We start from the raw sequence: 23,881 nt of genomic DNA on the forward strand, positions 1-23,881 counted from the left end.
TAAATAGGATTACTCGGCCTTCAAATGATGCTATATAAATAAAACACACACAATGAAGCAAATTGTCTCCACTTCTTTCTAATACAAAGCATCATAAATAAACATTCAGAAATAAAATGAAGACGTATGCAACTGGAACAATATGTGTGTAATCAACTATATAGTTGTCTCTGTAAATGTGTGAGTGAAGCTGCTAGTATGGTTATAAATAAAACAATGTGAGCATAGAGTCACAGTATAAAGATGAATGAATTGCAGTGTGTTATAATAATGTGCTTGTGACTCTGTCCAGCGGTCAGTATGGGTTTGTTACAATGTGTGCGTGATGCTTAGCAACTCCCTAGTTTTCTAATATACTCACAACATTGCTCACTAATATTTGCTTTGATTTTTTAGGACTTGTATGTTTATGTGACTGAGACAGGACTGAGTTTAAAGGGATGTTAAACCTAAAACTGAATATGAATGCATTTCTCTTTTGACCAGAAGCATTTTTGCAATACGCATATATTAGTAAAACTTCTTCTGGTAAAAGTTCACGGCTTTGGTGATAACTTTTACTTTGCAAGGAGCATATGTACATATGCCCCTTGCTCCTGTAGTCAAATACTGCTCATCATAAAGTTTTCCTCATCGCTGATGTCACCACTGGCTCTCTGAGCAGGGGTGAAGTTTAAATGAGAATGCACGGGACATATGTGCATATGCTTTGTGCACAGTAAAAGCTCTCACGTAAATAATGATAACTTTTACTGATAATACATTTTTGTTGCAAGAATGTGTCTGGACAAATCACTCAGTGAACCCTAAAGGGATACATAATGTTTTATCTTCACACAGACTGTTGCTTACTTTTGTATTGTAATATTACTATTCTGTTGTAATATGGCTCACTAATGTCTTCTCTCCCCCTCTAGCCCTTCTCCCCCCCCCCCCCCCACCCCTGACATAACACCATTTCCTACCCCCCATCTTCCCACCCATCCTCCAGACTCCCCTTCACTCTCTCATCTAACATATCTCTCTCCATTTATTTTTCTCGCTTCTCTCCATCTCTCCTGGATGCAGTTATTGTCCGAGAAAGAGGTACGTTAATTTTTGCACATTGTTCATTTGTAACTGAAAATAGCTGTGTCCCTAAACACATTTATTGTGTTTTAATGAAGGGTAACTGCTGACAGTTTATATAATGACCAGGACTTTTATCTAATGAATGTCTCCCTGTAGTGTAGACTATAATTATTCATTTAATCTATGCATGTTACATGTTTGCTTTTGCCTTTACTTATAAGTAACACATTTTGTTTTCAATGACTCAGCAACATGTGCAGTAACCGTGATTGCCTGTTCACTACTAAAATTGCCATCAAGATTTACATTCACTGTGGCATTCCTGGGTTGCTTAAGTGGTACTCAGTACCCAGTGTTCTATACTGGACCCAAAGGTCTTAGTGGCAAATCTTCAGACCAGTACAAAGATAACAGACTTGCTAAATATTTTGTCTATGTTTCTGTGGAATCCTATACAGCAGTTTTTGGGCTCCATTTAACAAGCAGTGATAGCTGCTTAAGAGCCGCAGCATTTCAGTCTCACTCAGAGCGAGCCTGAAACACTAGTTAAGTTGCAGTGGTCGTAGGTGGTGGATTGCAATCATCATGATCTGATTGGATTAAGGTGATTGACAGCCCCCTCTTACACGCGATTGGCCGTGTGCAAGCAGGGGACGACATTGCACAAACAGCTTATTGTGCAATGTTAACTGCTCGCCGTGAGGCTGAGCAGTTGCGGTTCGAGAACGCAAACCACGCCTGCCCAGACTTTGCTAATTGGAGCCCTTTAAATTTTTAGGAAAAAAAGAGTCCACAGCTGCATTCATTACTTTTGGGAAATTCAGAACCTGGCCACCAGGAGGAGGCAAAGACACCCCAGCCAAAGGCTTAAATACTCCTCCCACTTCTCTCACCCCCCAGTCATTCTTTGCCTTTCGTCCCAGGAGGTTGGCAGAGAAGTGTCAGAAGTTTTGAATAAGTCTCTTATGGCATGGGACTGGAGTTTTAAGTAGTCCTGTCAGCCTTTCAGTGAAAGCTTGGATGAAAGTTAGAGTCCGGAGATGCAGGGAGAGTCTTTCTGCAAAACCATCCCGACTCATTTTAACAGCTCCACAAGCAATCGGCATTGACGAGTTTCACTGCCTGCTTTCTTCCCTCAAGTCCATGGCAGAAGCAATGCTACTATCTGTCACACTTGAAGGGCCGTGTTCCTGTTCCACAGTGTAGATTCCGGTAAGATTGTTTCATTTTACTTTCTTCATGAAATGTACTGTATTACAGATGTTTTCCCGTGAGGCTACCACCTAGAGGGACTAACCTTTATCAAAGGGTCTCAGTGAGGCTCCTTTTGTATCTTGGAATCAAGGGTTAATATCTCCTCAGGGGGGTTATTGAACAGGTTTTTTTTTAATCATGTTTGTTATATGATTCAACCTGCTTATGTGTAGTGTATTTTGGCTCATGGCTTATGGAACATAACGGCTTTTGGAAAGGGACGCGGCCTTACGGTCGGGCGTGCTTTTTTGGACAATACGGTTCTCCTGGTGACTGGCCGTGGTCACGTTTTTGACCTCCATTTCCGCATTCCTGACCGTGTGGCGACGGAGAAATTCTGGTCTGCTGGTGTTGGGTTCATAGGAGGTGGTGAGTGCCCCAGCCATTGTGTGTGTCATGTGCCATTTAGATTTTTGGTCCAATCTTTTGTATTCAATATCATAGTTATGGGGGAATCTGATATTGTGGAGACAGACGTCTCTGTTTTAGTTTCTACTCCTTGCACAGAATGTGTATTGCCCCGGATGATACAAGCCTATCAGTTATGTTCTGAATGCCGTATTAGAGTGCTCAATTCCTCGGGATCGGGGAATCAAGGGGCCACTGAGCCATCCACCTTTGGGGCTTCTGTCCTCCGAGTGGCAAATTTCCTTCCACCTTCGCTTACTAGGCATACAGGTAACCCAGACTTTCCTTATCCTTCTCTGGAAGGTGGCTTGTTCCCACCGGGGGGGCACGATATTGCATGTCCATAATTTTGGCGCTGGCGCATCTGCAACTTACAGAAGTTGGCTTAAGATATTGTTTGTGTTCCGTTATCCAGGGCTCTTCAGGCTGGGGATGGCCTGTTCAGCTCTCTGGGGGAATGACTGTCCCTGAGGCTTCAGGTGGTCAACCTTCGGGCCGGAGTTGTCTCTTGCTCCAGCGGGGGTATGCTGTGCTTTTCGGTATAGACTGGCGCGGCCTTCGTGTTTTCTTGAGGCACGCTGTGGCGTTATAGGAAGATCCCATCCTTAAAGTGAATGTAAAGTTTGAGGAATGAATGCCCGGTTTTTAATAATCCTATTAATAACAGGGGCACTTTCATTCATCAATTTTTAAATTACACTGCTTTTGTTAAAATACTCACCTTTTCTTTCTGTAAGCCGCTCCAGCGCTTCTCCAGCCCGTCGCAAGCCTCTTCTTACGTCAAGAATGACGATTCCGGCATCCTCCATTCACGGCTTCCCCCACCTGGGGAATCATTGCCTAAAGCAATGGAAGGCCGGAATCGTCATTTCTGACGTCGGCAGAGGCTTGCGACGGCCGGAGGAAGCGCTGTAGCTGCTTGCAGAAAGAAAAGGTAAGTATTTTTAAAAAAGCAGTGAAATTTAAATTTTGATGAATAAAAGTGCCCATGTTTTTAATAGGATTATAAAAAAACGGGCACTGATTCATCAAAATTTACATTCACTTTAATGGATCTGAGATTTGTCAGGCTGCTTCTTTGAATAGCTTACAGTGTTATACATAAGGGGATGAAGTAATCGTCTTATAGTCTTGTTTATTGAGTATCCCTTTCCAGTTCTGAGCTTGGAAGAACAGGGTTCCTGTTGGTCCGGTCCTGCGGGTGTGCCTGTTCTTCTTAGGCGATAACCTGCGGGTTGCCTTATCTTTTATTTTTATCCGGTTAGGATGATTTTATTTGGTTCAAGCTCATGTTGGTTTTCTTTTTCCTTTCGGGAATTTTATCTGGAATCGAAACTCGTGATTCTTTGATCGCATTGTTACTTCTAAGGAAGTTTGTTCTGGACATGTTTTAGTCCTATGTTTGTCTGCTGTTTATTCTCCCTCTCTAGGGGGGATTCTATGCGGCCTTGACAGTGGGGTCCCTGGGTTTCAGACTGGTCCTGATTGGGTTCAGATCCTTCTGTCTGGGGGCTTAATCAGACACGTGGTGCCTGTTTGCCTGGCGGGTCAGCCCTTGCGTTCTAGAGTATTTGCGCGACTCTGTCGCGCCCTAGCTCATTTTTGGAGGGTGGACTCCTGCTAGGGATGCCTCTTCCCTTGGACTGGGAATTACGAGTGAGTCTTGTTCCCACTATCCGGCTTAGTCCGGTTATCTTCCTCTGTTAGGTCTGATTCCTTCAGACAAGGTATTTGTGTTCCTTGGGGTTGTTGTTTGGTTTTAAATGATTCCGGGGCCTGGGCCCGGGGTTCTTGTCTTGGATCCTTACGGATGTCTGGGGACTTATGATCCTGTGGCTTTTCCCTTTTGGGAGACAACGTAGTCTGATCCCTTTTTCCTAGTAAGGGGGGTGTTGTTTGGGACCGACTGCTTGGCGATGGCGTCTCCTGAAGGCTTGTTGGCTTAGTCGTGTCTAGTTCCTGCGGTCTCTAGCAAGGCTTGTGGACTATCTGTGGGTCAGTGTCATTGGGACCCTTTTTCCTTTTTCAAGGTTTTCTCGGACGAAGCAGGTTTTTGTTGGGTATTTATTTTCAGGCCTGGTGCACTCAGAATGGGACGCCTCTTGTACCCTCCGTTTTTGCATTCAGTGTCCTCTATAGCTTGAGTATTCCACAGCTCCCAGCCGTAATTTTATTTGTGGGGCGTCTGTTATTTTTGTTCTTCTGGCACCTTGTTCCTTGGCAGAATGACTGGGGGATGAGGGAAGTGGGAGGAGTATTTACGTTTTTGGCTGGGGTGTCTTTGCCTCCTACTGGTGGCCAGGTTCTTATTTCCCAAAAGTAATGAATGCAGCTGTGGACTCTTTCCATCTGAAGAAAAGAAAATTATCAGGTAAACATAATTTAAGTTATTATGGCCAAATGGACATACTCTGAAGCATAAACACAGTAAGATACATATGAATTAAGAAATACATTTAAAACAGACATATTTATATGCACACACAAATACTGATAAAAACTCATAAATGCACCCACAGATTTATGTGCACACAAAATCATTTGCATAAATAGATTTAGATAAACATATATGCACCCACAGATTTATGTGCACACAAACAGTCATTTGCATAAATAGATTTAGATAAACATATATGCACCCACAGATTTATGTGCACACAAACACAAAGTCATTTGCATAGATTTCGATAAACATATATGCACCCACAGATTCATGTGCACACAAACACAGTCATTTGCATAAATAGATTTAGATAAACATATATGCACCCACAGATTCATGTGCACACAAACAGTCATTTGCATAAATAGATTTAGATAAACATATAGGCACCCACAGATTCATGTGCACACAAAGTCATTTGCATAAATAGATTTAGATAAACATATATGCACCCGCAGATTCATGTGCACACAAACACAAAGTCATTTGCATAAATAGATTTAGATGATAAACATATATACACCGACAGATTCATGTGCACACAAACACAAATTCATTTGCATAAATAGATTTAGATAAACATATATGCACCCACAGATTCATGTGCACACAAACACAAAGTCATTTGCATAAATAGATTTAGATAAACATATATGCACCCACACATTCATGTGCACACAAACACAAAGTCATTTGCATAAATAGATTTAGATAAACATATATGCACCCACAGATTCATGTGCACACAAAGTCATTTGCATAAATAGATTTAGATAAACATATATGCTTGCAAATACAGTAAGTATTGTAATTTGTACTTTATATCAGCAGTTTTTAGTGTATTTAGCCTTTTTTAACATTATGGTATAAATTGCAAGCAGAGTATAAAAATGGTAGCGCTATCTCTAGCAGAGTGCAATCCATAGTACTCCCATTTTTAATTCCGTATGACCAGTGCAAAGTAAAATGTTAGTGTTCAAGTGAAAGCTTAGTTTGCACTAACATCTGGAAGACGGGCTAAATCCCTCACCTAATACACTTGGCACGCTATAAAACTCCGGTCTTGGCTTTCGCTCAAGCTCTAACCCGAAGGTTAGAAGTGGAGATCTTCAGAAAGACTTAAACTATATTTTTATGTATAAATCTATCTATTTGATATAAAGGGATATAGTATATGAAAAGTTGTTGGACTGGGAAGGGTTCAAAGGCATATATGTGTGTGTATGTATGTATGTATATATATATATTTATTTAGCAGTGATTGCACACACACATACAAATAGAATATATGTATGTATGTGTGTGTGTGTAATCACTGTTAAATATTTTTATTAATTAAAAAAAAACATATATTACATTTAATATGTATATGTATGTGACATATTTTATTCTTAGCACCAGGCACCAATATGGATAGTGCACCCTTTGCTATCAATAGTGATCCACATTTCTGATTGGTAGGAATGTGCTCTGCCGTTGTTAGCGCTAACATCAGCATCAAATTAAAAGGCATGGAACACTCTAGTAACAGAATCAATAGTTTCACTAAAGGGATAACAATCTAGTTGACTCTGTCATTGTAAGATAAGGGGGAGTAGATGATTTAGAATATTTAGATTGAAAGGAAAAAATGCAAATCTTGCTTAAAAATAACAATCTGTCTTAGTCCAGTAGCCTTCTTCTTTATAATATTATATAGTATTGTAGTAAACTTTAGTTTTATAATGCACGTTCCTCACTTCATCCTCCCCTAGCCTAGCTTCAAATGTTTTTTTTATTTCTATCACAAAGTAGGTAGTACAGTAAATTTGAAGTCATAACACCTGCTGTAATGCACAATATGTCTATACCTATGTAGAAGCTTCATGTATATATTGTAAGCTGTCGCACAGTGTCCAAATAACTCCTAATAATCTCCATCACTATTAACCCCTTAACTGTCAAACCTCCATTAGAATTAGGCCTAACCACTATAACTGCCAGCACTGTTGACCCTAAATGTCCAGACCCCCACTGTTATTAACTTCCTTATCACTTAAACACCTAAACCTATTAAACCATAAGAAGCCAGAACCCCATAGCAATAAACTTCCTAACTTCTAATATCCCTAACATTATTAACCCCCCACCACCAAAAATCCTATATAAATAAATACCCAAACCTCCACTGTTTTAACACCTAACTGCCAGACTCCTACTGTAATAAAGACCATAAACTCTAGTACTGTAACTGCTATTAATACCTAAACTAACTCCATAACCCCCAATACTATTACCTCCGAACTGCTAGGACCATAACAGCTGTTAATTTCTAACCACCAGACATCCCTTCCTGCAATAAGCCCCATAATCATTAGGTCCAAAATTAATATTAACCCAAAGATACCAGACTATTGCAAATCTTCCACTGCTAAGACCTCTTAACATCTATTAGCCCTAAATGTGTCAGAGCCCCATCACAAATCCCACCCCAGTGCTAAGATGCCCTAATGGCTATTTACCACTAAACAGTCAAAGCCCCATTAAAAATAACAACCATTGAATGCCCCACACCACATGGACCCTCTCACCTAAAGGTAACCCAACCCCCAAAAACCACCTTAATTTTATTTTGTAGCTGATATCAAATGAAGCACTGCTGATATACTGATCTCACTTGACTTGTAATCTAGCTCTATGTTTGCACACATGAATATGCCTGTAATATAAATGTTTATTTGTATTGTTTTAAATAAATTCATTAGCAAACTGTATGAGGCTTCTAGTCTGAGTCTGCCAAAGAAAAATGTTTCCTATTCCATAAAGGGACATGAAACCCAAAATGTTTATTTCATGATTAAGATAGACCATACCATTTTTAAAAAAGTTTCCAATTTACTTCTGTTATCATAATGATTTTGTTCTCTTAGTATACTTTGTAGAAAAGCCGGTATACTCAGGAGCAATCACATTTTTGCAGCACTATGTCAGCAGTTTTGCAAGAATACTTTTAACAACACTATACAATTGCGATAGCACTAAATGGCAGCAAATTTTGCTGCCATGTAGTGATCCATACAAACGCACACTACCTACCTAGGTATGCTCATCAACAAACAATACCATGAGAAAGAAGCACATTTGATAATAGAATTAAATTGGATTATTTTTTTTTTATTGTATGCTCTGCTTGAATCACAGGTCCCTTTAAATCTTGATTCTTAACTCCAGATGCTCCAAAATTTGCAATCAGTTAATTAATTACACCTTACATGGCCAGCCCTCATTCAATTCTTTTAAAAATGGCGCTGAATCTGACATTACAAAGGATCGCGCTCCCTGACAATCTTGCAGGGGAGAGTGAATCTGGCACTGATAACAAATGCAATTTAAATGGTACCATAACTTGCGTTCAGCTGTAGTTTCACCTGTTCCATTCCCCATACACATTGTAATGTTTCTATGTATTATGTATAATTAGGGTTTTAGCTTTAGAATTTTAATATGGTTTTTATTGAGAACTATACTGTAGTCTCCTTCTCATATTTAGCTATGGGATAGACCTCTTAGACGTGTTCTGCTGCAACCGGTGGCAGGTTTGGTGAATTGTACAATATTAAATCCAAGCAGTAGATGCTGCCTGGTAACCATGTTCTGCCGCATGTTCATAAATGTGTGCCTGTGCGCTACGGTAGAAAAAGATGAAGGCACGGCGACTATTTCAGTGGCTCTAAAATAGAGATAAAACACCACATTTTTCTTTCATAAATTAGATAAAACATACAATTTTAAACAAATTTACTCCTATTATCTAATTGTCTTTGTTTTTTTGTATCCTTTGTTGAAAAGCAGGGATGTAAGATCAGGCGTGTGCACGTGTCTGCAGCACTATATGGCAGCAGTTTTTTTTACAATGTTGAACATTAGCAAGCCCACTAGTTTGCAGTACTGTTTCCTGTCATGTAGTGCTGCAGGCATGTGCACGCTACCTACCTAGGTATCTCTTCAACAAAGAATAACATGAGGTCAAAGCAAATTTGATAATAGAAATACATTTGAAAACATTTTTAACATATTTTCTATCTAAATCATGGGTTTCATGTCCCTTTAATAGTAATTTATACATATTGGCAAAACCAGTACAAAAGCCCTCAAATGAAAAAAAAGGAAAAGAAACACTAAAGACTAAAAGAAACACTAAAGACTAAAAGAAACACTAAAGACTAAAAGAAAACACTAAAGAGTAAATGCAATAGAAGATTTTTGATTGTATAATTTTGCATTGAAATCAATGTGTTCAAATATAAATGAATGCAGGGTTTTCACTCTCTGTCATCAGAAGTACATAATTACATCATACATAAATACTTATAAGAAAGTATTTTGTGCCAAGACAATCTGCCCCTAAGGTTTGTTTTATAGATGCACTTTGCGTCGTGTTGAATACTCGTTAGTGTTTGTCTTTCCAATTCTGGTAATGTTTCTAAGAAAGATGGCACAAAGTGTCCTAATAACTTTGCCATAAATAGACTCACACATTTTGTGAACAGAGAACCCTTGGATACTGTCTGGGGTCACAAACTAACATCCAGACAACTTAAATGCAGTCATATGGAAGAATTAGTCCTGATACCAAAATGTGTTTCACAATGTCACTGCATTTCAGTTTCAGTGAGAGCAAGGTGACTGAAAAGACATATCTCAAGGGCGTAGATTAATGACAAATTCAAGGAATTCTCAATTATCACAATTTTATATTAATCTATGGAACTGCTTTATTAGAATTCAGATACTTTTTTACCTAAATTGGCCCAGTATTTAAACATGATTTCTTTCATCAGATGGTGAGAGTCCACGAGACATCATGTGTGGGAATATTTCCCTCCTTACCACTGGGCGGAGTCAAAAGTCACCCCAACACACCAGAGGTTTAAATCCCTCCTACTTCCCATGATCTTCAATTATGTTCTTTTGCCTAATTGATGAGGCGTGAGATGAAAGTGAAGTGCAAAGGGATCCTCTAACCTAGGTAGATAAAACTACTAAAGTAAGGCACAGGTGTTAATTAGGGCAAAAAGTCTAATAATGACTGGTGCTATAAGTAATATGGGTAAATAGAAAAATAAAAGGAAAGGAAAACTACTTATAATTAACACTCTTGCCTCTAAATATAAATATGATATAAAGCAAAAACGGGGGCTAAAATAAATGTAGCCACCCACACAAGGAAACTGAAAACAGACATAGATGCAATTATTAGCAGTATAATGTGCCAAGCATCAGATTAACAAAATCATCCTATAACACATAACCCCATGAGTCCTAACAAAAGGAGCGGAGGAATATTATATCACTATGTAACTCAGATGGTGATATAGATGTAATAGAACAGGTTCAGCATATCCTAGTAAAGTCACAGTAATACAATTGTTTCAAAGCCCAATAGGAATACTTGCTGCAAATGTCCTGTAGGTTTCACTTTAAATACTGAAATAGATAGATCCTCCGTGTAGTGGTCAAGCTGGATAAACCAGTCCTCACTGGTATGTGTGATGCAGGGAAAGTTTGTAACTGGTTACACAGCTAACCTTGCGTTCTAACCCCCGCTAGCACCGGTAATAACTTGACTGTGTGGGCGCCTCTCACTGTGTTGTCTCAGCAGCAGGATTAACCGCCCTATCCGAGGCAACTGAGAGGTCAGAGAGCTTCCGATTTGCCCTATTAGACAATGACTCCGGGCTTACCTTAGCGGTTAAACGGGTCTACAGGCAGCGCAGGTTGCACACAAGCCTTAAGTGCACCAATGATGTATTAAGATTTTTTGTCCACAGTAGCATGTATCCGGCATAATCCTCCTGCCCAACCAAATGTTAGGAATTGTGGGAAAGTTTGAAAAAGAGCCTACGATTGTTTCACCTGTTCGACTTCATCAGGGCATGTAGATTAACTCATTCCTATCCTCCTTAAAGAGCAACAGTTTTTTGCCTTCCCCTGGGAATCTAGTGAATCTGTGAATTTGAGTTCCGTGTGTGATCTTTTGTAAAAAAAAATGTACATCCAATTTATTGTTAACAAATGATCCTATATTAGGCACCAAGTAAGACATATACATTCTTTTAGCTAAACTAAATTATCAATGTCTGTGTTTTGTACAAAGGAACAATAAAGTTGAGTTAATATAACAACAACACTGAACATAACTGTTTCAATGATGCTTTGACATAATGTTCAATACATTGTAGCTTATTTGCACCTTAGCCTTTACGCATACAATATATCTAATTCAATTATAGCCAATTCTTATAATGTGACCAGTTGAATTCGATTGTACTGACGGATGTTTTTGAAAATAATCCAGAATAGTATAATAAATTAACCCAATAATGGAGAATTAAGTAATTCCTCATTCAGGCCACCTGGAGACAGGTTGTCTAGGTTATAAATCCAGCGGCTTTCATGTTAGAGGAGAACCTTGTCCAAGCTGCCACATATAATACCAAGCTTAACCTTTTCAATACCTATTATACTAAAAGTTCTGTGAGAAGAATTGTGATGTTTTTTTAAATGTTGTGCTATACTTGATGTTTTCTCAATGTCACGTACATGTTCAAGTGTTCGATCTCTGAGTGCTCTTGTCGTTTTAACGACATAAAAAAGGGTGCACCCACATTTAGCCAAATAAATAAGACCTTCACTCCTGCAAGTAATCTTAGCCCTTGTGCTGTACCTTGAGGTGTCATAAAAGCAGGCCTAGTCTTTGTCTAAGAAGGACACTCCCATGGAGCCTTTGATTGGTGTATGGTAGGACACACCTTAAGTGAATTAAGTATACAATGGGAGCCAACAGTTACTATACACACTTTTTTTTATCTCCCTCACCTCCTGGAAGCAACTGATGAGAGAGCACTGGAGGACTGAACTGGCTGAGTATATTAGCATTCTTGTGCATTTCCCTTGGGATAGATTCACTGGTTCACTATGTTTAGTTAAGATTGCTTAATCTGGGTTTGTTTAAGATAAAGTTGCCCTGTATAATTTGGACTGGATGTTGTAGTTCTGACTTGGATTGTGTTGGGAATAATTATTATTAATTGTATAACATTTAGGTTAGCAGTTGACAGTCCTAGGAAAGTACAGAAGAGCTCAAGTCGCCAAGGGATTTATTCCGGAGGGACATACTAATTACCACCACATATGTACGGCCTGTTTTGCAGCAGCCTGGTTCAAATGCAGCATGATATAGCCAGTTCTGTGCCTGTGGTGGTCTGCTATAAAAACTATGAACCAGGTTGTCACCTAAATTCAGTGCCCTTTTGGCAGTCATTTGAGGATAATCTCCTAGAACATTGTGTAAATCTGTATCTGTATTAAGGATAGGCCATTGCTTTTTAAGTATTGACTGAATATCTTTCCATTCCTCTAACCCAGCAGTTCCCAACCTTTTTTCTCTCCCATACCCCTTGATTAGGCTTTTAATTTATGAGTACCCCCTCTCTTCATTACCCCCACCCATTCCTCAAAAAAGTTGTTTCTTTCATGTAATTGGCAAGAGTCCATGAGCTAGTGACATATGGGATATACAATCCTACCAGGAGGGGCAAAGTTTCCCAAACCTCAAAATGCCTATAAATACACCCCTCACCACACCCACAATTCAGTTTTACAAACTTTGCCTCCCTATGGAGGTGGTGAAGTAAGTTTGTGCTTGATTTTCTTCTGTGATATGCGCTTCTCAGCATGTTGAAGCCCAATTCCTCTCAGAGTACAGTGTTTGTCAGAGGGATGTGAAGGGAGTATCACCTATTGATTCTATGGTTTTCCTCACGGGAAATCTTTTCATAGGTTCTCTGTTATTGGTCGTAAAGATTCATCTCTAACCTCCCTTTTCAGATCGACGATATACTCTCATATTCCATTACCTCTGTCAGGTTAGGTAAAGTCCTGAATCAGACCCAAATGCTAGAATGATTATTAACAACACACTAGCACACTGAGTATAAACCAGGACCTGATCCCACGACAGTCTCACTGGAAAAGAATGATACAAAGTGAGATGGTACTCACAGATTCCAGGGATTACCACCAGGAAGCTTGATTGTAGATAGGGGGTCAGGAAATAGACATAGTCAGGCGGGTAATGATTTGGCAACGTGAGATCAAGCAACAAGGTAAACTCAGATTTGAGAGGGATAAGCAGAGGCGTGGTCAGGCAAGCAAAGTCCGTTAACAGTAGGGATGGGCAAATGTGTTTATATTCGAATTTGAATGTTAGAACGAATGTTATTGTAGAAATTCGATTTACATAATAGAATGTTGATAAGAACGAATATTCTTAAAAATTCGATTTTCGAATGTTATTTACAGTTTTCGAATGTTACATTCTAATTTGAATGTCATATTCGAATTCGAATGTCACATTCTAATTCGAATGTCACTTTCGAATTCGAATATTATATTTATAAAGCACAATTGTAGACTAGAAACACTATTTTGAATTCTAATGTCACATTCGAATCGAATATCACATTCGAATCGAATATGACATTCGAATTTGAATATTACATTTATAAAACACAGTATTATATTAGAAATACTATTTCTCCTGTTAAGTGTAGTCAGTCCACGGGTCATCCATTACTTATGGGATATTAACTCCTCCCTAACAGGAAGTGCAAGAGGATCACCCAAGCAGAGCTGCTATATAGCTCCTCCCCTCTACGTCACACCCAGTCATTCTCTTGCACCTAACTAATAGATAGGATGTGTGAGAGGAGTGTGGTTATTAAATTTAGTTTTCTATTACTTCAATCAAAAGTTTGTTGTTTTAAACAGCACTGGAGTGTGTTGTTTCTTCTCAGGCAGTATTAGAAGAAGAATCTACCTGAGTTTGTGTATGATCTTAGCGGACGTAACTAAGATCCATTTGCTGTTCTCGGCCATTCTGAGGAGCGAGGTAACTTCAGAACAGGGGACAGCGGGCAGGGTTCACCTGCAAAGAGGTATGTTGCAGTATATTATTTTCTAAGGAATGGAATTGACTGAGAAAATACTGCTAATACCAATATAATGTAAGTACAGCCTTAAATGCAGTAGTGGCAACTGGTATCAGGCTGTTATGTATGTATGTTGGCACTAAAGTATTTCTGGGGAATGGCACTTCACTAAGAAAATACGATATACATATAACTTATAGCTTTTCTGCAGTGATAGCGACTAGCAACAGGCTTTTATTATTATTTCATATATTGAAAACGTTTACTGGCAGGTTAATCGTTTTTCTCTCTGAGGTACTTGGTGAAAATTTATGGGCATTATTTTCCACTTGACTGTCGTTTATTTTGAATAAAATCAGTTTACTGAGCTTCCCCACTGCTGTATTATGAGTGGGAGGGGCCTATTTTGGCGCTTTTACTACGCATTAAAAATTCAGTCACAGTCTTCCTTATTCTCCCTGCATGATCCAGGACGTCTCTACAGAGCTCAGGGGTCTCCAAAACTAGTTTGAGGGAGGTAATCACTCACAGCAGACCTGTGAGACTGTGCTTTGACTGTGATAAAAAACGTATTTATTTGATTTGTCAATCGTTTTTTAGTATTAAGGGGTTATTAATCCATTTGCTGATGGGTGCTATCCTTTGCTAAATTAATGCATTTCATATGAAAAATTGATTGCTATAACTAAACCGGTTCATTGTTATATCAAAGTGACAGTTTTTTTGTGTGCTTCTTAAAGGCACAGTAACGTTTTTTATATTGCTTGTAAATTCATTTGAAAAGTATTTTCCAAGCTTGCTAGTCTAATTGCTAGTTTGTTTAAACATGTCTGACACAGAGGAATCTCTTTGTGCAATATGTTCAAAGGCCAAGGTGGAGCCCAATAGAAATTTATGTACTAATTGCATTGATGCTACTTTAAATAAAAGCCAATCTGTACAAGTTAAGCAAAATTCACCAGAGAACGAGGGGGAAGTTATGCCGACTAACTTGCCTCACGTGTCAGTACCTGCATCTCCCGCTCAGGAGGTGCGTGATATTGTAACGCCAAGTACATCAGGGCGGCCATTACAAATCACTTTACAAGACATGGCTAATGTTATGACTGAAGTTTTATCTAAATTGCCAGAACTTAGGGGTAAACGAGACCACTCTGGGGTGAGAACAGAGTGCGCTGATAATGCTAGGGCCATGTCTGATACTGCGTCACAAATTGCAGAACATGAAGACGGAGAGCTTCATTCTGTGGGTGACGGATCTGATCCAAATAAACTGGATTCAGACATTTCAAATTTCAAATTTAAGCTGGAAGGGGCTAACACCTAGGGGAGGTGTTAGCGGCTCTGAATGATTGTAACACGGTTGCAATCCCAGAGAAAATATGTAGGTTGGATAAATATTTTGCGGTACCAACGTGTACTGACGTTTTTCCTATACCTAAGAGACTTACTGAAATTGTTACTAAGGAGTGGGATAGACCCGGTGTGCCTTTCGCACCCCCTCCTATATTCAGAAAAATGTTTCCAATAGACGCCACCACACGGGACTTATGGCAAACGGTCCCTAAGGTGGAGGGAGCAATTTCTACTTTAGCTAAGCGTACCACTATCCCGGTGGAGGATAGCTGTGCCTTTTCAGATCCAATGGATAAAAAGTTAGAGGGTTACCTTAAGAAAATGTTTGTTCAACCCCTTGCATGCATTGCGCCTGTCACGGCTGCGGCGGCATTTTGGTTTGAGTCTCTGGAAGAGACCCTTGACACAGCTCCATTAGATAAGATCACACACAAGCTTAAAACCCTTAAGCTAGCTAATTCATTTATTTCTGATGCCGTAGTACACTTAACTAAACTTACGGCTAAGAATTCCGGATTCGCCATTCAGGCGCGCAGAGCGCTGTGGCTAAAATCCTGGTCAGCTGATGTGACTTCTAAATCTAAATTGCTTAACATACCTTTCAAGGGGCAGTCATTATTCGGGCCCGGTTTGAAAGAAATTATCGCTGACATTACGGGAGGTAAGGGCCATGCCCTGCCTCAAGACAGAGCCAAACCAAGGGCTAGACAGTCTAATTTTCGTGCCTTTCGTAACTTCAAGGCAGGAGCAGCATCAACTTCCTCGGCTCCAAAACAGGAAGGAACTGTTGCTCGCTACAGACAAGGCTGGAAACCTAACCAGACCTGGAACAAGGGCAAGCAGGCCAGAAAACCTGCTGCTGCCCCTAAGACAGCATGAAGTGAGGGCCCCCGATCCGGAAACGGATCTAGTGGGGGGCAGACTTTCTCTCTTCGCCCAGGCTTGGGCAAGAGATGTCCAGGATCCCTGGGCGTTGGAGATCATATCTCAGGGATATCTTCTGGACTTCAAAGCTTCTCCTCCACAAGGGAGATTTCATCTTTCAAGGTTGTCAACAAACCAGATAAAGAAAGAGGCGTTTCTACACTGTGTACAAGATCTTTTACTGATGGGAGTGATCCATCCGGTTCCGCGGTCGGAACACGGACAAGGGTTTTACTCAAATCTGTTTGTGGTTCCCAAGAAAGAAGGAACCTTCAGACCAATATTGGATTTAAAGATCCTAAACAAATTCCTAAGAGTTCCATCGTTCAAAATGGAAACTATTCGGACAATCTTACCCATGATCCAAAGGGGTCAGTACATGACCACAGTGGATTTAAAGGATGCCTACCTTCACATACCGATTCACAAGGATCATTACCGGTATCTAAGGTTTGCCTTTCTAGACAGGCATTACCAGTTTGTAGCTCTTCCCTTCGGGTTAGCTACGGCTCCAAGAATCTTTACAAAGGTTCTGGGTTCTCTTCTGGCGGTACTAAGACCACGAGGAATATCGGTAGCTCCGTACCTAGATGACATTCTGATACAAGCGTCAAGTTTCCAAACTGCCAAGTCTCATACAGAGTTAGTACTGGCATTTCTAAGGTCACATGGGTGGAAAGTGAACGAAGAAAAGAGTTCTCTATTGCCACTCACAAGAGTTCCCTTCTTAGGGACTCTCATAGATTCTGTAGAAATGAAGATTTACCTGACAGAGGACAGGTTAACAAAACTTCTAAATGCTTGCCGGATCCTTCATTCCATTCCACACCCGTCAGTGGCTCAATGCATGGAGGTAATCGGCTTAATGGTAGCGGCAATGGACATAGTACCTTTTGCACGCCTACATCTCAGACCGCTGCAATTGTGCATGCTAAGTCAGTGGAATGGGGATTACTCAGATTTGTCCCCTATGCTGAATCCGGATCAAGAGACCAGAGATTCTCTTCTATGGTGGCTTTCTCGGCCACATCTGTCCAGAGGGATGCCCTTCAGCAGGCCAGACTGGACAATTGTAACAACAGACGCCAGCCTACTAGGTTGGGGCGCTGTCTGGAACTCCCTGAAGGCTCAGGGATCATGGACTCAGGAGGAGAGTCTTCTTCCAATAAACATTCTGGAATTGAGAGCAGTTCTCAATGCCCTTCTGGCTTGGCCTCAGTTAGCAACTCTGAGGTTCATCAGGTTTCAGTCGGACAACATCACGACTGTGGCTTACATCAACCATCAGGGAGGGACAAGGAGTTCCCTAGCGATGATGGAAGTTTCAAAGATAATTCGCTGGGCAGAGTCTCACTCTTGCCACCTGTCAGCGATCCACATCCCAGGCGTGGAGAACTGGGAGGCGGATTTCCTAAGTCGCCAGACTTTTCATCCGGGGAATGGGAACTTCATCCGGAGGTCTTTGCCCAAATACTTCGACGTTGGGGCAAACCAGATATGGATCTCATGGCGTCTCGCCAGAACGCCAAGCTTCCTTGTTACGGGTCCAGATCCAGGGACCCGGGAGTGGTCCTGATAGATGCTCTGACAGCACCTTGGACCTTCAAGATGGCTTATGTGTTCCCACCCTTTCCGATGCTTCCTCGATTGATTGCCAGGATCAAACAGGAGAAAGCATCAGTGATTCTAATAGCGCCTGCGTGGCCACGCAGGACCTGGTATGCAGATCTAGTGGACATGTCATCCTGTCCACCTTGGTCGCTGCCTCTGAGACAGGACCTTCTAATTCAGGGTCCTTTCAAACATCAAAATCTAATTTCTCTGAAGCTGACTGCATGGAGATTGAACGCTTGATTTTATCAAAGCGTGGATTTTCGGAGTCAGTAATTGATACCTTAATACAGGCTAGGAAACCTGTTACCAGGAAAATTTACCATAAGATATGGCGTAAATATTTACACTGGTGCGAATCCAAGAGTTACTCATGGAGTAAGGTTAGGATTCCTAGGATATTGTCTTTTCTACAAGAAGGTTTAGAAAAGGGTTTATCTGCAAGCTCTTTAAAGGGACAGATCTCAGCCCTGTCCATCCTTTTACACAAACGTCTGTCAGAAGTTCCAGACGTTCAGGCTTTTTGTCAAGCTTTGGCCAGGATTAAGCCTGTGTTTAAGACTGTTGCTCCACCGTGGAGCTTAAACTTAGTTCTTAACGTTTTACAGGGTGTTCCGTTTGAACCCCTTCATTCCATTGATATCAAGCTATTATCTTGGAAAGTTCTGTTTTTAATGGCTATTTCCTCGGCTCGTAGAGTCTCTGAGTTATCGCATTACATTGTGATTCTCCTTATCTGATTTTTCATTCAGACAAGGTAGTTCTGCGTACTAAACCTGGGTTCTTACCTAAGGTAATCACTAACAAGAATATCAATCAAGAGATTGTTGTTCCATCATTGTGCCCTAACCCTTCTTCAAAGAAGGAACGACTTCTGCACAATCTAGACGTAGTCCGTGCCCTGAAATTTTATTTACAGGCAACTAAAGATTTTCGCCAAACTTCTTCCCTGTTTGTCGTTTATTCTGGACAGAGGAGAGGTCAAAAAGCATCTGCTACCTCTCTCTCTTTTTGGCTTCGTAGCATAATACGTTTAGCCTATGAGACTGCTGGACAGCAGCCTCCTGAAAGAATTACAGCTCATTCCACGAGAGCTGTGGCTTCCACGTGGGCCTTTAAGAATGAGGCCTCTGTTGAACAGATTTGCAAGGCTGCAACTTGGTCTTCTCTTCATACTTTTTCCAAATTTTACAAATTTGACACTTTTGCTTCTTCTGAGGCTGTTTTTGGGAGAAAGGTTCTTCAGGCAGTGGTTCCTTCCGTATAAAGATCCTGCCTGTCCCTCCCGTCATCCGTGTACTTTAGCTTTGGTATTGGTATCCCATAAGTAATGGATGACCCGTGGACTGACTACACTTAACAGGAGAAAACATAATTTATGCTTACCTGATAAATTCCTTTCTCCTGTAGTGTAGTCAGTCCACGGCCCGCCCTGTTTTTTATGGCAGGTCTAAATTTTAAATTATTTTCCAGTCACCACTGCACCCTATAGTTTCTCCTTTCTCGTTTGGTTTTCGGTCGAATGACTGGGTGTGACGTAGAGGGGAAGAGCTATATAGCAGCTCTGCTTGGGTGATCCTCTTGCACTTCCTGTTAGGGAGGAGTTAATATCCCATAAGTAATGGATGACCCGTGGACTGACTACACTACAGGAGAAAGGAATTTATCAGGTAAGCATAAATTATGTTTTTGAATTCGAATGTCACATTCAAATCAAATATCACATTCAAATCGAATATCACATTCGAATCGAATATCACATTTATTAAACACAGTTGTAAACTAGAAATACTATTTTGAATTTGAATGTCACATTCAAATTCGAATGTCACATTCAAATTCGAATATTACATTTAAAAAACACAGTATTAGACTAGAAATACTATTTCGAATTCGAATGTGACATTCAAATTCGAATGTTACATTCAAATTCGAATATTACATTTAAAACACAGTATTAGACTAGAAATACTATTTCAAATTTGAATGTGACATTCGAATGTAGCATTCGAATTCGAATATTACATTTATTAAACACAGTTGTAGACTAGAAATACTATTTTGAATTTGAATGTCACATTCGAATTCGAATATTACATTTCGAAATTGAATCAATACATAGCTAAACATTCTAAAATTCGAACGAATATTTTCAAATTTAATTGAAGAATTCGAAAACGAAAATTTGAAAATAGAATGTTAGATTGTTTTATAAACATTCGAAATTCGATTCGAACAAACTAATGTATCAAAATTTGTTTTAAATTTCAAATTTTTAGAAACATTCGCCCATCTCTACTTAACAGTATATCAGACAGCAAAGTATCCTCAGGTCTGAAAGGGTTAAACAGAGACGTGGTCAAGCAGGCAAAGTTTGTTAACAGTATATCAAGCAGCAAAGTATCCTCAGGTTTGAAAGGGTTAAACAGAGACGTGGTCAAGCAGCAGGCAAAGTTCGTTAACAGTATATCAGGCAGCAAAGTATCCTCAGGTTTGAAAGGGTTAAACAGAGACGTGATCAAGCAAGCAAAGTTCGTTAACAGTATATCAGGCAGCAAAGTATCCTCAGGTTTGAAAGGGTTAAACAGAGACGTGATCAAGCATCTGGCATCAGGTCGAATTTGAATATTACATTTAAAAAACACAGTATTAGACTAGAAATACTATTTCGAATTCGAATGTCACATTCAAATTCGAATGTCACATTCGAATTTGAATATTACATTTAAAACACAGTATTAGACTAGAAATACTATTTCAAATTCGAATGTGACATTCGAATGTAGCATTCGAATTCGAATATTACATTTATTAAACACAGTTGTAGACTAGAAATACTATTTTGAATTTGAATGTCACATTCGAATTCGAATATTACATTTCGAAATTGAATCAATACATAGCTAAACATTCTAAAATTCGAACGAATATTTTCAAATTTAATTGAAGAATTCGAAAACGAAAATTTGAAAATAGAATGTTAGATTGTTTTATAAACATTCGAAATTCGATTCGAACAAACTAATGTATCAAAATTTGTTTTAAATTTCAAATTTTTAGAAACATTCGCCCATCTCTACTTAACAGTATATCAGACAGCAAAGTATCCTCAGGTCTGAAAGGGTTAAACAGAGACGTGGTCAAGCAGGCAAAGTTTGTTAACAGTATATCAAGCAGCAAAGTATCCTCAGGTTTGAAAGGGTTAAACAGAGACGTGGTCAAGCAGCAGGCAAAGTTCGTTAACAGTATATCAGGCAGCAAAGTATCCTCAGGTTTGAAAGGGTTAAACAGAGACGTGATCAAGCAAGCAAAGTTCGTTAACAGTATATCAGGCAGCAAAGTATCCTCAGGTTTGAAAGGGTTAAACAGAGACGTGATCAAGCATCTGGCATCAGGTCGAATTTGAATATTACATTTAAAAAACACAGTATTAGACTATAAATACTATTTCGAATTCGAATGTCACATTCAAATTCGAATGTCACATTCGAATTTGAATATTACATTTAAAACACAGTATTAGACTAGAAATACTATTTCAATTTCGAATGTGACATTCGAATGTAGCATTCTAATTCGAATATTACATTTATTAAACACAGTTGTAGACTAGAAATACTAATTTGAATTTGAATGTCACATTCAAATTCGAATATTACATTTAGAAATTGAATGAATACATAGCTAAACATTCTAATATTCGAACGAATATTTTCGAATTTTATTGAAAAATCAAAAATAGAATGTTAGAATGTTATATAAACATTCGAAATTCGAACGAACGAATGTATCAAAATTCGTTTTAAATTTCAAATTTTTAGAAACATTCTTCCATCCCTACTTAACAGTATATCAGGCAGCAAAGTATCCTCAGGTTTGAAAGGGTTAAACAGAGACGTGGTCAAGCAAGCAAAGTTCGTTACCAGTATATCAAGCAGCAAAGTATCCTCAGGTTTGAAAGGATTAAACAGAGACGTGGTCAAGCAGGCAAAGTTAATTAACAGTATATCAGGCAGCAAAGTATCCTCAGGTTTGAAATGGTTAAACAGAGACATGGTCAAGCAAGCAAAGTTTGTTAACAGTATATCAGGTAGCAAAGTATCCAAATGAGTACTCACAAAGCCACAGCAAGGAAAAAACAAACGGGCATCAGGTGAAGGACACGCCGGAATTTGAACCCGGAGTGACGTCAGCAGAATGGGACAGCTTCAGGAAGCGTGTCAGCAGAGTGAGACTGCTTCAGAGGCAAAGGATGTTGCTAAGCAACACAGCAACAGAGCCGCAGAAGCGAGGAGCGCGACAACCTCTACTGATACTTTTTCAGTACTGGTTTGGCTATCTGCTATATGTGGATGGGTGTCTTTCGGTAAGTATGTTTTCATTACTTAAGACACTCTCAGCTATGGTTTGGCACTTAATGTATTAATATAAAGTATTAAATATATGTATTGTACTTATATTTGCCATGAGTCAGGTTTATGTATATTTCCTTTTGCAGACTATCAGTTTCAAAATTGGGAAACATATTTAGGAAGTTATTTTATCTTACCTGGGGTATAGTCTTTTCTTCAAATTGACTGCTTTTTCATTAAATTAGGCTCACGAGGTCGCAAAATGCTGATATTTATTGCGTCATTCTTGGCGCAAGAATTTTTTTGTCGTGAAGGTACGTTCGGTGACACAAATTCGTCAATTCTTAATTGATGCCAGGTTTCCTTGCACAAGGTTGCGTCTGCCATGACAGATGTTGTTAGCGCCAAAAAATTTCATTTTGCGTTGTGCGTCATACTTGGCACCAAATAATTTAATTATTTAAACCTCACTTCCTATATGCCTCTTGCCTTTTTTATGCTCAGAGGGCTATGCTGTTTGCATTTTTTCCCATTCCTGAAACTGCCATATAAGGAAATTGATAATCTTGCTTTATATGTTGTTTTTTTCTCTTACATTTGCATGATGTCTCAATCGAAACCTGTCTCAGAAACAACTGTTGGAACCCTGCTGCCTGATAACAGTTCTACCAAAGCTAAGTGTATCTGTTGTAAGTTAGCGGAGATTATATCTCCAGCTGTAGTATTTAACAGTTGTCATGATAAGCTTTTACATGCAGAGAATGTATCCATCAGTACTAGTACAATGCCTGTTGTTCCTTCAACATCTAATGTACATGATATCCCTGTGAATATAAAAGATTTTATTGCTGATGCGATTCAGAAGGCTTTGTCTGCTATTCCGCCTTCTAATAAACGTAAAAGGTCTTTTAAAACTTCTCATAAAGTTGATGAAATTTCAAATGACCGACAACATACTGAATTATCCTCCTCTGATGGGGATCTATCTGATTCAGAAGATCCTACCTCAGATATTGACACTGACAAATCTACTTATCTCTTTAAGATGGAGTATATACGTTCCACACTTTCTATCGACCAGCAAAAGCACTAGTCAGATAACCAGACAACCAACAACACTTGAATCCTTATGCTTACTACCACACACACCTAGGCATATGATCTCAATAACTTACCGTCTGCTCCTCTCACATATGGACGCACCGCTCCCCGGGTACACGCAGCAATGGAACAAATAACTCGTTCCACCTCTTTCCACTAAGGAGTGGAATAAGATATTCAGGGCCCATGCGAAAGCTTCTGTCTCGGCCAGAGTGCTAGAATCAAGTTACAAATACCTGTCCAGGTGGTACCTTACACCTGACAGATTACAGAAAATATATAAACAGACAGATGGGAAGTGCTGGCGCGGTTGCGGGGAGAGGGGCACCCTCATACACATCTGGTGGGGATGTAGGCACATTGAACGATATTGGCACTCAGTCTTGGAT

General features: G+C 39.6%; 1 protein-coding gene across 11 annotated transcripts in view; it reads left to right on the top strand.

Annotated features, from left to right (window-relative positions):
* RYR3 (ryanodine receptor 3) overlaps positions 1–23,881 on the top strand; it is a 1,083,635-nt gene that overhangs the window by 909,051 nt on the left and 150,703 nt on the right. For 8 of the 11 annotated variants that reach the window (XM_053697970.1, XM_053697969.1, XM_053697971.1 and 5 more), the window contains one exon: positions 1,069–1,086. The exons of the other annotated variants lie outside the window; for them this stretch is intronic. In XM_053697970.1, the coding sequence (XP_053553945.1) occupies positions 1,069–1,086 (18 nt within the window). The remainder of the gene's footprint in view (positions 1–1,068; positions 1,087–23,881) is intronic. 11 annotated transcript variants of the gene reach the window in all.

Source organism: Bombina bombina, chromosome 1, assembly GCF_027579735.1.
Source record: "Bombina bombina isolate aBomBom1 chromosome 1, aBomBom1.pri, whole genome shotgun sequence".
In the NCBI taxonomy this organism is placed as follows: domain Eukaryota; kingdom Metazoa; phylum Chordata; class Amphibia; order Anura; family Bombinatoridae; genus Bombina; species Bombina bombina.